This window comes from Pseudophryne corroboree, chromosome 6 (assembly GCF_028390025.1).
Source record: "Pseudophryne corroboree isolate aPseCor3 chromosome 6, aPseCor3.hap2, whole genome shotgun sequence".
Taxonomy (NCBI): Eukaryota; Metazoa; Chordata; class Amphibia; order Anura; family Myobatrachidae; genus Pseudophryne; species Pseudophryne corroboree.
Window position 1 is genome coordinate 417,785,870 of NC_086449.1, and position 14,974 is coordinate 417,800,843.

The 14,974-nt window shown below is 44.9% G+C and overlaps 1 protein-coding gene across 2 annotated transcripts in view; it reads left to right on the top strand.

The window, feature by feature from the left end:
* LOC134932483 (cadherin-related family member 4-like) overlaps positions 1 to 14,974 on the top strand; it is a 298,616-nt gene that overhangs the window by 249,958 nt on the left and 33,684 nt on the right. For both annotated transcript variants that reach the window (XM_063926947.1, XM_063926948.1), the window contains exons 19-20: positions 318 to 577; positions 7,048 to 7,178. In XM_063926947.1, coding sequence (XP_063783017.1) covers positions 318 to 577; positions 7,048 to 7,178 — 391 coding nt within the window. The remainder of the gene's footprint in view (positions 1 to 317; positions 578 to 7,047; positions 7,179 to 14,974) is intronic.

Sequence of the window (14,974 nt, forward strand, 5' to 3'; positions counted from 1 at the left end):
ATTGCCCCCCTTCCCCCAGCTCTAACCCATCCGCTATGCTTACGGTCAGTATACCAGCTGTTGGGATTCCAATGTTTGGTCTCTTGACCCTGGTAGGATTCCAGCGTCTGCATTCTGATGATTGTCTGGATTCCGGCATCGGTAATGTGACTGCTGGGATATTGACAGCCAATATCTTAACCACATTACGTCTTGGATATACACTATTGCCTGATACATTAATCTCTTGGTTTAACTGACTTTCACACATGTATATGCAAATATTTATGCTACATTGATGGATTGAACATTACAAACACATTTTTATTTGATTTCAGAAAATAAAGCTAACCGTTTTTGGCTTAAGAGGAACCCTTTAGATAACAGTCCTCCGTCCATAGAATCAAGAGAAAACTTCCAGTATAACGTCTTTGAGGGTATTCAGGACCCGACGGTGTTTCAACTGCTGATTGAAGTTACTGATGAACTGGGTGGAAACAAAGCTCTCCAGTTGTCTACCACAGCTACAGTAATAATACATGTGGTCCCATGGACTACTACAATACCAACAACAACCACAAAAGCTACAACAACAAAAGTAAGGATATGGATATCATTCTCCAGCTGTCACTTTTTTTGATTATTAGAATTGGGATACACTTACAAGCTTTTTTCAAGATTTTTGTTCTGTCCAATATTTTATATATACAGTATGTATAAGAACTTTGAGTCCTACAGGGAAAAAGTGCTATATAAATATCATCATTATTATTATTATTATTATTATTATTATATGTATCTATACTGTATACAGTATATACCGTATATAATATATATACTAGCATTTGCTTCGCTCAGGTGGTTATCTGTTATTGCTCAGTGGAACTCATTTTACAAAGACCGTAATGCCATCTAATATTGTGATGTATATTTTATATTGTACACTTTGATCACATTGGTCAGCAGGTGCCACCTAATCAGAGTACACAGTTATTGCATCATTAGTTATATCTGAAAAGCTTGTCCATCTTTTTTTTTATCTACAATTGACACTTAAGTTACCCTAAAAGCATCTTTAACAAACTGAGTGAAGTTGTGTAGAAAAAAAAGTGACTATTGACAGGAGACAAGATCAAAAATAGCTGCTAAGTTTATTACTACCCCGATAATTTGGTCATAGTTACAAGATGACTTTTGATTATAGTATCTTGTCATACTTATTAGCTCCAACAAGCTAAATGGATGTATACTGTCGTAAACTCCATACATATAAATGCCAAAGTTTAAGGTCTAGGCAGTAAAAGTTGTTTATGTATTATATATTTATTTTTATTATTAGTTGGATACAGATTCAGTAGGACAGGCTATCTTAGATATATTTGAGGAATTATAGTATTTTTTATTTTTTATAGCCACCACTGGGCCTGAATCAGAGATTGACAGTATACACAGGGAAGCAGTTGTGCAATACTGTACAACTAATATGCTAATACTGTTGGAAAAAAGTTGCCTCCTTCCAGCATCTGCAATCCAAGTGCAGAAGATGCAGTACCAGATCACCATAGCGATCATTGGTCGAAAACCTCATCTTACTTAGACTGGCAGACCGAACTCCTCTGTTGGGAGTAGGAAATCTGCTTCCAAACAAGCAGATCCTGGCCTCTGCACTTTTAGAAAATGGGGATAACATCCAACCCCGTTTTGTAGAACATTCCCCATTGCTGCCCATACTCTGTCCCACAAACGTGCTGTGGCTAAGGGGGGACTGGGGACACATGAGCAGAACGGGCCCTGTGCCTGGTGGGATTTATTGAGTGCTGTGGACTCCACATGCTGACTTCACCTGCCTCCCCAGCTCCCAAATATATGGGAGCACAGTGACAGGGGACCAAGGGTGAATGTGACTACAGAGACCGGGGGGACACAATAGGAATAGAAGCACAGAAACTGTACTACACTTCTGTCCCTCTGGTGATCTCAGTTGAACAATACACTGATATGAAGCTACACATATGAAGCAGACAGGGAGCGCAGCATGCACCGGGGACACCAGTAGTTGGGGATATCTGCTGGAGGATAGGACGCCTTCTGGGTCAGTGCTCTCCTAGTGCCTGCTCTGCACACACTGCACTCTCATGGGACCTGGATATTAATGTGGACAGCCAGGGGCAGGGTGAGGGAGCATGAGGTCACTTCTATGTGCTGTGTTGCTGTCTGGCAGTGTGTTAAACTGTCAGAGAAGAGCAAGGAGACAGCACAGCTAAAGGGGAAAAGTATGCTCTTCCGAAAAGCTAACTCCACAGAAAGAGCATCTTTTCAGGAGTGATACTTTAGTTAATGAGGCAGGATGAATGCCTCCGAATGTGTCTTTGAACTTGCAGCGAGTTCAAAACATAATTATCACTATTGATAATTATGTCGTAATGAAAAGGCCCCTCAAACTCACCTCTGATTTTGTTCATCCTTTGAATAATATCAGTGGTAAATTGCAGATTGATCGCTCGTAGCCAAATACAATAGATACGGCCAAGGCAACAAGACTTAGGAGCCAGCAGATGTTTCCAAGCACAATGCCTGATCCTTAACGCGTTTCTCCGTTATAGCATTTAGAACGGTTTCATTAGAAGGTATGCACCTATAATATAATCCATTACGCTCGGACCAAAAACTTTATACCTTTCTGGTTATCAAAGTTATTTTCCCTATAGTCATAGGAAGATATTATGCTATCTAATTAACAACGGGACTTAAAACATCATCGGCCACAGGAGCATAAAAAGAGGCTTTCAAATACTTGGCTATGGACTGCCTTGCTACATAGGAATTTTGAGATCATGTTGGAGCTATAAAGTTGATTATTAGACACTGCAGTGTTTCCATAGCCTACAAGTGTTATTATGCATTTGTATGAATTATTTATGTTGATTTAAGATATTTTTAAAAAGTAAGTTTTTATGCAGTAAATGTGATTGAAATATATGCGCTCTCTTTAGATACTTAATTGTTACATAACTATAGTTCACTTCAGGCTCTTGGGGGTAATTCCAAGTTGATCGCAGCAGGAAATTTTTTAGCAGTTGGGCAAAACCATGTGCACTGCAGGGGAGGCAGATATAACATTTGCAGAGAGAGTTAGATTTGGGTGTGGTGAGTTCAATCTGCAATCTAAATTGCAGTGTAAAAATAAAGCAGCCAGTATTTACCCTGCACAGAAACAAAATAACCCACCCAAATCTAACTCTCTCTGCAAATGTTATATCTGCCTTCCCTGCAGTGCACATGGTTTTGCCCAACTGCTAACAAATTTCCTGCTGCGATCAACTTGGAATTACCCCCCTTAAGTGGGAGTAGCTTGTTCCAATGGTTGGCGATCAGTATAGCTTATTGAGATTGAAAAATTAGGATACCTGTTGATGTATTCTTTTTATTGTTGCGCTTGGATTATTGTATAAGCACAGACACACGTAGGGGTTTTAATTTTAATTTTTATTGGCAATTCCGAGCACCTGTGTGTGAACAAAAAGTGTTTTTATTGACTAGGTTGAAGTCTAGGGGCCCCGCGGAGACAATGGACCCATCATTTGCTTAGGTACTGTTATAGTACCTGTGCCCTAGTCAGCAGACTTTATTTCAACTGGTGTTGGTGACCGTGTGAATACCGAGAGTATAAATGATGGCATAAGCTCTGCTTCCCAAATGTCAGCTGTAGTGGGGTAAAAGAGTGAAGTGCCAGAGGGGGCCCGAAAAACCTAAATGCCTAGTGGCCGGGCCATGGGTTAATATGGACCTGATCAACACAAATGTAAATGTGGCTAATACATAGTTAGTTCACAATAGTATTGTAAACCCTTTATAGGCCTAACCTGTGGAGGGCCAACAGTGAAAAGGTGTAAAATCCTGTCTAAGGTCAGCCTTCTGTGCTTATTTACCCCACTCTCTTTAAAACAATTTCCCATTAGAATTGATGTATAAGTGCTCCTCTTTAAGATGTTGATGTAACTGCAGACGTAGCCCACAAAAAGTGAGCGCATTTGCAGTAGTCCCAAGATTGCATATTTTAGTATGCATTCCTATGGGAGGGCTGTTGATGGTGTTCCCAAGTCATTGCAAAGTTACATAGCGGGATTTGTCCACAATTGAACTGACCCATTATTTTGTTGTCAAACAGCTCAGAAGTACTGTACTGTAAAGGGGAAAAAATGATAATGACAACAATCACACAGTTACATGATTGTTGTTATCGTTCACTTACAGTAAATTACTTTTCACGGTGACAAAATCTTGCAGTCGTACAGTTGTATTTGATCCACAGGGCATCTGTTACATTCTTTTCAAAGTGTCCAGAAACATGATTTTACTTTAAGCTTCCATTATTATTTAAGGCTAAAAGAATTTAGTTGCTTTTTAAATCCCAGCCTACGCATTTATGTGTGCATAGGCTATATTTTCTCCATCTATAGTAGCCAGAGTTGTCAAGTGGCAGAGCACTTGAAAATAATTGTCTCTTCTTCTTTCGTCATACACTAAATGACTAAAAATATGTGGACACCTCCTTTAATCAGTGTGTTTAGCCATTTCAGCCACACCTAGAGCTAACAAGCACATAAAACCAAGCATACTGTAATGTAATCTTCAAGGGCAAACCAACAATAATGTGTTGCACTATTAAGCTTAGTGATTGGCACTGTCATAGTATGCCACTATTCCAACAAGCCAGTTGATCAGGTTTTGCATGCTAGAGTTGCTCTAATGCATTGTAATTTGTAAGTGCTGTTACTGTGAAGTGAAACGTCTAGAAGCAACAACACCTCAGCCAAACAAGGTCTCAGAATTGGACTGTCAAGGGCTTAGAGCATAACATTTGTTCATTCTTGGTTGCAATACTCGCTGCTGAGTTCCATACTTTCTCTTGAAACAGTATCAGTCCAAGAACTGTTCGTCTTTAGTGTTATGGATTGAATACACTAGTTTTGTTTTGTTGTGAGTAGTTTGCAGACTCTTATTTTCTGTATTAAATTGAATAAATACAGGGAAGATCTGATACACAGCATCTAGCATTCAACCGGTCAATCTTAATCATCACTTTTAGGACATGCCTGTTGTATTACACAAGGGTGTTGGTAACTATGATCTTGACCTTGTAAATGGTGCCAAACATGCAATTCCACATGTGCTTTATTCAAAATGAATTCTATTTTGTGGAAAGGACTCAGACTCCTCAACAATTCAATTTTACCAACTCACAGTTTCTTTGCCTTGTTGTGGTGGTGGCTAGATTACATTCATTCATTAGACACCCGTCTCAATGTTTTTGTAGAAGGAGACAGTCTTCTGTGAAGGGGCAATTTTCGTTCATCACTGCTCCCTGTGTATGTGGTTTCTTTTAAGTCAGTCTTGCCAACAATGTCTTCAAACATTACCATCTGTCTAGAGCCACTTGGAATTGCTCCTTATAGTTCATACAGTCAAGAATCACTAGTTCAAAGTTCATTACACCTACGGTGAGGCCACACTGGTAAATGCCCAAACCCGATGGATTTTGGAAGCATTACAGTATCAGGTCCTCTTTAGTACCTGGACGGGAGACCGCCTGTGGTAACGCCCAGTACTGTAGGCCTATACACCACCAGAAGTAGATACAGCTTATCTATGTATTTATAGAAGTAATTATCCATGGCCCTCATTGGCTGTCCAATTTCTAAATGAAAAGATGATCAGCAGTACAAGCCATAATTACGCAATATGGTATCCAGTCTTTAAGTACACAGTAAGTAGGTCGGCACTGTCTAGGTCAACTATTATTGGTCGACAGTAAGTAGGTCAACATAGTCAATAGGCCAACAGGGACTCTAGGTCGACATGTTCTAGGTTGACATGACAAAAGGGCGAAATAAGTTTTTCACATTTTTTTTTATTTTTTTTTACTTTTTCATATTTTACGATACACGTGGACTACAATTGGGAACGGTAACCTGTGCCGAGCGCAGCGGTAGCAGAGCGAGGCACCTTGCCCGAAGCAGTGAAGCGAGCCATGCGAGGGGACGCGCTGCACTAATTGGGGTTCCCGGTCACCATATGGAGAAAATGGCACTAAAAAAAGTAAAAAATCTCATGTCAACCTTTTCTCATGTCGACCTAGTACTGTACATGTCGACCTAGAGTCCCTGTCGACCTAGAAACCATGTTGACCTATTTACTGTCGCATAATAGTGGTCGACCTAAGCGCCTTGGGTCCTGTTGGAGAAAGAGCGCTATATAAATAAAATTATTATTATTATTAATTATTATTATTATTAGACACTGTCGACCTAAATCTAATCTACCTAACATACCACAATATATATGCTTCTTTCCATCTTCATTTTCATCTCAGACACAATTCTTATTTATTGTACTGTGGGGGTAATCCAGGCTGCATTGCTGCAGCGGCACCGATCGCAGTCGGAATCACTTTGTGGAGTGCGCAAGCTTGTGGCATCATATTCAAAAAGACTTGAGGCTGTAATTGCTGCCAAAGGTGCATCAACAAAGTATTGAGCAAAGGCTGTGAATACTTATGTACATGTGATTTCTTAGTTTTTTTTATTTTTAACAAATTAGCAAAAATCTCCAAAAAAACTTTTTTCACATTGTCATTATGGGGTACTGTGTGTAGAATTTTGAGGGGAAAAATTAATTTATTCCATTTTCAAATAAGGCTGTAACATAACAAAATGTGGAAACAGTGAAGCGCTGTGAATACTTTCCGGATGCACTGTATTATTCACATGAACAGTATATGCATTATATCTATTAATATACAATTTGCATAAAGCAAAGAAAGTATTATATCATTTTAAGATCCCAATGTAATAAACTGATAGATTCTTCCAATTACAATAATTGTTAAATACATGAACATGTCCAATTAATTATAGACAACTGTTTCAAAGCAGCACATATTTTTGTGTCCAGACATGTTAACAGTAAATCAGAAACTGTGTTATGTCTTCTGTGTTCTGATACTTATAAATATGTATTCCTATTAGTCAGCAATAATAAATGAAAATGTACATTATGTAATTCCAGTTTACAACAGCCGTGCTTATTCGATCTTCATATGTTTGGCGTCCTGATGGTTGGTTTCCTGCTATTATAACAATCACAGCCGCTCTCTTTCTCTTGTGCTTGTACGCATTGGCATGGGGTCTCCTGAAAGAGTAAGAATTAACCAAATATTGTATTTTCTCTATTGTATCCTAATTTACACAATTTATTCATAAAAAACAAGGATTACAAATTAGATTTTTACCTTCATTACAATATACATAATAAAACACAAATATGTAAACATAATTAATCTTTTCATATAAGCAAAAAATCTTACTACAGTACAGGTGCTGTGATTAGGCAAAAATCTTTAGCGGTATGCGTGGTACAATTTCCTATAGAAAAGAGCCAGGTTTCTCTTCAATTTATACAACCCACCATGTTGCAGGCTCCAGACACTCAGCAGGGAATTTAACCACCAATGACGTCACAAGAATGAATCCTATAATGGGGAGTAATCATTTACTGTACATGGGTTTACTGTACTTTTCTCTAACGTCCTAAGTGGATGCTGGGACTCCGTAAGGACCATGGGGATAGCGGCTCCGCAGGAGACTGGGCACAACTAAAAGAAAGCTTTATACTACTGGTGTGCACTGGCTCCTCCCACTATGACCCTCCTCCAGACTCCAGTTAGATTCTTGTGCCCGGCTGAGCTGGATGCACACTAGGGGCTCTCCTGAGCTCCTAGAAAGAAAGTATATTTAGGTTTTTTATTTTACAGTGAGATCTGCTGGCAACAGACTCACTGCAGCGAGGGACTAAGGGGAGAAGAAGCGAACCTACCTAACAGGTGGTAGTTTGGGCTTCTTAGGCTACTGGACACCATTAGCTCCAGAGGATCGACCGCAGGACCCGACCTTGGTGTTCGTTCCCGGAGCCACGCCGCCGGCCCCCTTACAGAGCCAGAAGCAAGAAGTGTTCCGGAAAATCGGCGGCAGAAGACTTCAGTCTTCAACAAGGTAGCGCACAGCACTGCAGCTGTGCGCCACTGTTCCTCATGCACACCTCACACTCCGGTCACTGATGGGTGCAGGGCGCTGGGGGGGGGAGGGGGGCACCCTGAGGGCAATATAAGACACCTTGGCTGGCAAATCTACACCATATATAGTCAGGAAGGCTATATAGGTGTAAAAATACCCCTGCCAGAATTCCAGAAAAAGCGGGAGAAGTCTGCCGGAAAAGGGGCGGGGCCATCTCCCTCAGCACACTGGCGCCATTTTTCCCTCACAGCTCCGCTGGAAGGACGCTCCCTGGCTCTCCCCTGCAGTGTACAAGCTACAGAAGGGTAAAAAAGAGAGGGGGGCACTAAATTTAGGCGCAGTATATATTATATAAGCAGCTATAAGGGAAAAACACTCATTTATAGTGGGATCCCTGTGTTATATAGCACTCTGGTGTGTGCTGGCATACTCTCTCTCTCTGTCTCCCCAAAGGGCTTTGTGGGGTCCTGTCCTCTGTCAGAGCATTCCCTGTGTGTATGCGGTGTGTCGGTATGACTGTGTCGACATGTTTGATGAGGAGGCTTATGTGGAGGCGGAGCAGATGCCGATAAATGTGATGTCACCCCCTGCGGGGTCGACACCTGAGTGGATGGTGCTGTGGAAGGAATTACGTGACAGTGTCGACTCCTTGCATAAAAGGTTTGACGACATACCAAATGTGGGACAGCCGGCTTCTCAGCCTGTGCCTGCCCAGGCGTCTCAAAAGCCATCAGGGGCTCTAAAACGCCCGCTACCTCAGATGGCAGACACAGATGTCGACACGGATACTGACTCCAGTGTCGACGACGATGAGACTAATGTAACTTCCAGTAGGGCCACACGTTACATGATTGAGGCAATGAAAAATGTGTTGCACATTTCTGATGTTACCCCCGGTACCACAAAAAAGGGTATTATGTTTGGAGAGAAAAAACTACCAGTAGCTTTTCCTCCATCTGAAGAGTTAAATGAAGTGTGTGAAGAAGCGTGGGCTTCCCCTGATAAGAAACTGGTAATTTCTAAGAGGTTACTAATGGCGTACCCTTTCCCGCCAGAGGATAGGTCACGTTGGGAAACATCCCCTAGGGTGGATAAAGCGCTCACACGCTTGTCAAAGAAGGTGGCACTACCGTCTCCGGATACGGCCGCCCTGAAGGAATCTGCTGATAGAAAGCAGGAGGCTTTCCTGAAGTCTATATATACACACACAGGTGTTATACTGAGACCAGCTATTGCTTCAGCATGGATGTGCAGTGCTGCAGCTGCGTGGTCAGATTCCCTGTCGGAAATTATTGATACCATAGACAGGGACACTATATTGCTAACCGTAGAGCATATTAAAGACGCACATTTATACATGAGGGATGCACAGAGGGATATTTGCCGGCTGGCATCTAAAATAAGTGCAATGTCCATTTCTGCCAGGAGAGGGTTATGGACTCGGCAGTGGACAGGAGATGCATATTCTAAAAGGCACATGGAAGTTCTGCCTTATAAGGGTGAGGAGTTGTTCGGGGATGGTCTCTCGGACCTCGTTTCCACAGCAACAGCTGGGAAGTCTACATTTTTACCCCATGTTCCCTCACAGCCAAAGAAAGCACCGTATTATCAGGTACAGTCCTTTTGGCCCAATAGGGGCAAGCGGGTTAGGGGCGCGTCCTTTCTGCCCAGAGGTAGAGGGAAAAAGCTGCAGCATACAGCCAGTTCCCAGGAGCAAAAGTCCTCCCCCGCTTCCTCTAAGTCCACAGCATGACGCTGGGCTCCACAGGCGGAGCCAGGTACGGTGGGGGCCCGTCTCAAATATTTCAGCAATCAGTGGGCTTGCTCACGGTTGGATCCCTGGATCCTTCAAGTGGTATCTCAGGGGTACAAGCTGGAATTCAAGACGTCTCCCCCCCGCCGTTTCCTCAAATCTGCCTTACCAACCACTCCCTCAGGCAGGGAGGCAGTGTTACAGGCAATTCACAAGCTGTATTCACAACAGGTGATAGTAAAGGTGCCCCTACTTCAACAAGGACGGGGTTACTATTCCACAATGTTTGTGGTACCGAAACCGGACGGTTCGGTGAGACCCATTTTAAATTTGAAATCCTTGAACACATATATAAAAAAATTCAAGTTCAAGATGGAATCGCTCAGGGCGGTTATTGCAAGCCTGGACGAGGGGGATTACATGGTTTCACTGGACATCAAGGATGCTTACCTGCATGTACCCATTTACCATCCTCACCAGGAGTACCTCAGATTTGTTGTACAGGATTGTCATTACCAATTCCAGACGTTGCCGTTCAGTCTATCCACGGCTCCGAGGGTCTTTACCAAGGTAATGGCCGAAATGATGATACTCTTTCGAAAGAAGGGAGTTTTAATTATCCCGTACTTGGACGATCTCCTGATAAAGGCGAGGTCCAGGGAGCAGTTGTTGGTCGGGGTAGCACTATCTCGGGAGGTGCTACAACCGCACGGCTGGATTCTAAATATTCCAAAGTCACAGCTGGTCCCTACGACACATCTACTGTTCCTGGGGATGGTTCTGGACACAGAACAGAAAAAAGTGTTTCTCCCGGAGGAGAAGGCCAAGGAGCTGTCATCTCTAGTCAGAGGCCTCCTAAAACCAAAACAGGTGTCGGTGCATCACTGCACGCGGATCCTGGGAAAGATGGTAGCTTCCTACGAAGCAATTCCATTCGGCAGGTTCCGTGCAAGAACCTTTCAGTGGGACCTGTTGGACAAGTGGTCCGGATCGCATCTTCAGATGCATCGGCTGATAACCCTGTCTCCAAGGACCAGGGTGTCTCTGCTGTGGTGGCTGCAGAGTGCTCATCTTCAAGAGGGCCGCAGATTCGGCATACAGGACTGGGTCCTGGTGACCACGGATGCCAGCCTTCGAGGCTGGGGGGCAGTCACACAGGGAAGAAACTTCCAAGGACTATGGTCAAGTCAGGAGACTTCCCTGCACATAAATATTCTGGAGCTGAGGGCCATTTACAATGCCCTAAGTCAGGCAAAACCCCTGCTTCAAAACCAGCCGGTACTGATCCAGTCAGACAACATCACGGCGGTCGCCCATGTAAACCGACAGGGCGGCACGAGAAGCAGGACGGCGATGGCAGAAGCCACAAGGATTCTCCGATGGGCGGAAAATCACGTGTTAGCACTGTCAGCAGTGTTCATTCCAGGAGTGGACAACTGGGAAGCAGACTTCCTCAGCAGGCACGACCTCCACCCGGGAGAGTGGGGACTTCATCCAGAAGTCTTCCAACTGATTGTAAACCGTTGGGAAAGGCCACAGGTGGACATGATGGCGTCCCGCCTAAACAAAAAGCTAGAAAGATATTGAGCCAGGTCAAGAGACCCACAGGCGATAGCTGTGGACGCTCTAGTGACACCGTGGGTGTACCAGTCGGTTTATGTGTTCCCTCCTCTTCCTCTCATACCAAAGGTACTGAGGATAATAAGGAGAAGAGGAGTAAGAACTATACTCATTGTTCCGGATTGGCCAAGAAGAGCTTGGTACCCGGAACTTCAAGAAATGATGTCAGAGGACCCATGGCCTCTGCCGCTCAGACAGGACCTGCTGCAGCAGGGGCCCTGTCTGTTCCAAGACTTAACGCGGCTGCGTTTGACGGCATGGCGGTTGAACACCGGATCCTGAAGGAAAAGGGCATTCCGGAGGAAGTCATTCCTACGCTGATTAAAGCTAGGAAAGAAGTAACCGCAAATCATTATCACCGCATATGGCGAAAATATGTTGCGTGGTGTGAGGCAAGGAAGGCCCCAACGGAGGAATTTCAGCTGGGCCGTTTCCTGCACTTCCTACAGTCAGGGGTGACTATGGGCCTAAAATTGGATTCCATTAAGGTCCAGATTTCGGCTCTATCGATTTTCTTCCAGAGAGAACTGGCTTCACTACCTGAAGTTCAGACTTTTGTTAAGGGAGTGCTGCATATTCAGCCCCCTTTTGTGCCTCCAGTGGCACCTTGGGATCTCAACGTGGTGTTGGATTTCCTAAAGTCACATTGGTTTGAGCCACTTAAAACCGTGGAATTGAAGTATCTCACGTGGAAAGTGGTCATGTTGTTGGCCTTGGCTTCGGCCAGGCGTGTATCAGAATTGGCGGCTTTGTCATGTAAAAGCCCTTATCTGGTTTTCCATATGGATAGGGCAGAATTGAGGACTCGTCCCCAGTTTCTTCCTAAAGTGGTATCAGCTTTTCATCTGAACCAACCTATCGTGGTGCCTGCGGCTACTACAGACTTGGAGGCTTCCAAGTTGTTGGACGTAGTCAGGGCCCTAAAAATCTATGTTTCCAGGACAGCTGGAGTCAGAAAGACTGACTCGCTATTTATCCTGTATGCGCCCAACAAGTTGGGTGCACCTGCTTCAAAGCAGACTATTGCTCGCTGGATCTGTAGTACGATTCAGCTTGCACATTCTGCGGCTGGACTGCCGCATCCTAAATCAGTAAAAGCCCATTCCACGAGGAAGGTGGGCTCTTCTTGGGTGGCTGCCCGAGGGGTCTCGGCTCTACAACTTTGCAGAGCCGCTACTTGGTCGGGGTCAAACACGTTTGCTAAATTCTACAAATTTGACACCCTGGCTGAGGAGGACCTAGAGTTTGCCCATTCGGTGCTGCAGAGTCATCCGCACTCTCCCGCCCGTTTGGGAGCTTTGGTATAATCCCCATGATCCTTACGGAGTCCCAGCATCCACTTAAGACGTTAGAGAAAATAAGAATTTACTCACCGGTAATGTTATTTCTCGTAGTCCGTAGTGGATGCTGGGCGCCCATCCCAAGTGCGGATTGTCTGCAATACTTGTATATAGTTATTGCCTAACTAAAGGGTTATTGTTGAGCCATCTGTTGAGAGGCTCAGTTGTTATCATACTGTTAACTGGGTATTGTATCACGAGTTATACGGTGTGATTGGTGTGGCTGGTATGAGTCTTACCCGGGATTCAAAATCCTTCCTTATTGTGTCAGCTCTTCCGGGCACAGTATCCTAACTGAATTCTGGAGGAGGGTCATAGTGGGAGGAGCCAGTGCACACCAGTAGTATAAAGCTTTCTTTTAGTTGTGCCCAGTCTCCTGCGGAGCCGCTATCCCCATGGTCCTTACGGAGTCCCAGCATCCACTACGGACTACGAGAAATAGAATTACCGGTGAGTAAATTCTTATTTTTTTTTAAATCATTCCTCACTATGCCATAGTCACAATACTGTGGTCTAATCTTGCTCCTGGCTGCTCTCAAAGGGCCTGATTCAGATTTGTAAGTAAGGGAAAAAATCAAGTACCTTTGTGTCTGGAACAAACCACGTTGCCATACAAGGGGGGCAATTAAATGTATATTTTTTTCTGTGCAGGGTAAGTACTGGCTGCTTTTGCATGTAGCCCGCAAATGTTAGACAGCTTTATTTTTACACTGCAATTTCGATTTCAGTTTGTACACACCCCACCCAAATCTAAATCTCTCTGCACATGTTACATCTGCCCCACCTGCAGAGTATCATGGTTTGCCCAGTTGCTTGCTGTTTTGCTTTGCTTGCAAGGCAGAATCAGACCCAAAGTGCAGTAGGCTTGCTAAGAGGCAGGCAGCATAGGGACAAATAGTATAAACTTTAATTTTATAGCAGCCAATGTTTAACATGCATGAAGGGCAAACTGTGTAAAATGCAAGTTCAGATTGTAGATTTCTTTATTGGCATGGTTGTACTGTATCACTGCAACTGTTGTGTTATCACCAGTGGTGCAAGTGGGCGGGTACGGGTGGGTACGGCGTACCCGTAAGAATTTAGCCGTGGGTACGCCGTACCCACACCGACGGGCCGCCGCTCCTCGCACCACCGCTGATGTGAGGGAAGGAGAGCGCAGCCTGTGCCTCTCCTTCCCCTCAGTCTCCGGCGGGTGTCTCACAGTTTAATTCAGCGCCGATCCGTGAGCCAATCAGAGCTCGCACCGCGAGCTCTGATTGGCTCACGGATCGGCGCTGAATTAAACTGTGAGACACCCGCCGGAGACTGAGGGGAAGGAGAGGCACAGGCTGCGCTCTCCTTCCCTCACACAGGACGGCAGCGGCCAGCGGCAGCGGTGAGCAGGGAAGGGGGGGGGGGGATGTTATACCTGGCACTGGGGGATATCTGGCACTGGGGGGGGCATTTCTATCTGGCACTGGGGGATATCTGGCACTGGGGGGCATATATACCTGGCACTGGGGGATATCTGGCACTGGGGGGCATATATACCTGGCACTGGGGGGCATATATACCTGGCACTGGGGGATATCTGGCACTGGGGGGCATATATACCTGGCACTGGGGGATATCTGGCACTGGGGGGCATATATACCTGGCACTGGGGGATATCTGGCACTGGGAGGCATATATACCTGGCACTGGGGGATATCTGGCACTGGGGGATATCTGGCACTGGGGGGCATATATACCTGGCACTGGGGGGCATATATACCTGGCACTGGGGGATATCTGGCACTGGGGGGCATATATACCTGGCACTGGGGGATATCTGGCACAGGGGGGCATGTATACCTGGCACTGGGGGATATCTGGCACTGGGGGGGCATGTATACTTGGCACTGGGGGATATCTGGCACTGGGGGCATATCTGGCACTGTAGGGGCATTTCTGTATCTGGCACGGGGGGCAATGTATATCTGACACAGTGGGGGCATTTGTGTATCTGGCACTGTGGGGCAATGTGTATCTGGCACTGTGGGGCAATGTATATCTGGCACTGTTGGGCAACGTGTATCTGACACTGCGAGGCAATGTATATCTGGCACTCTGGGGGCATTTCTGTATCTGGCACTGTGGGGCAATGTGTATCTGGCACTGTTAGTCAATGTGTATCTGGCACTGTGGGGCAATGTATATCTGTCACTGTGGGGCAATGTGTATCGGACACT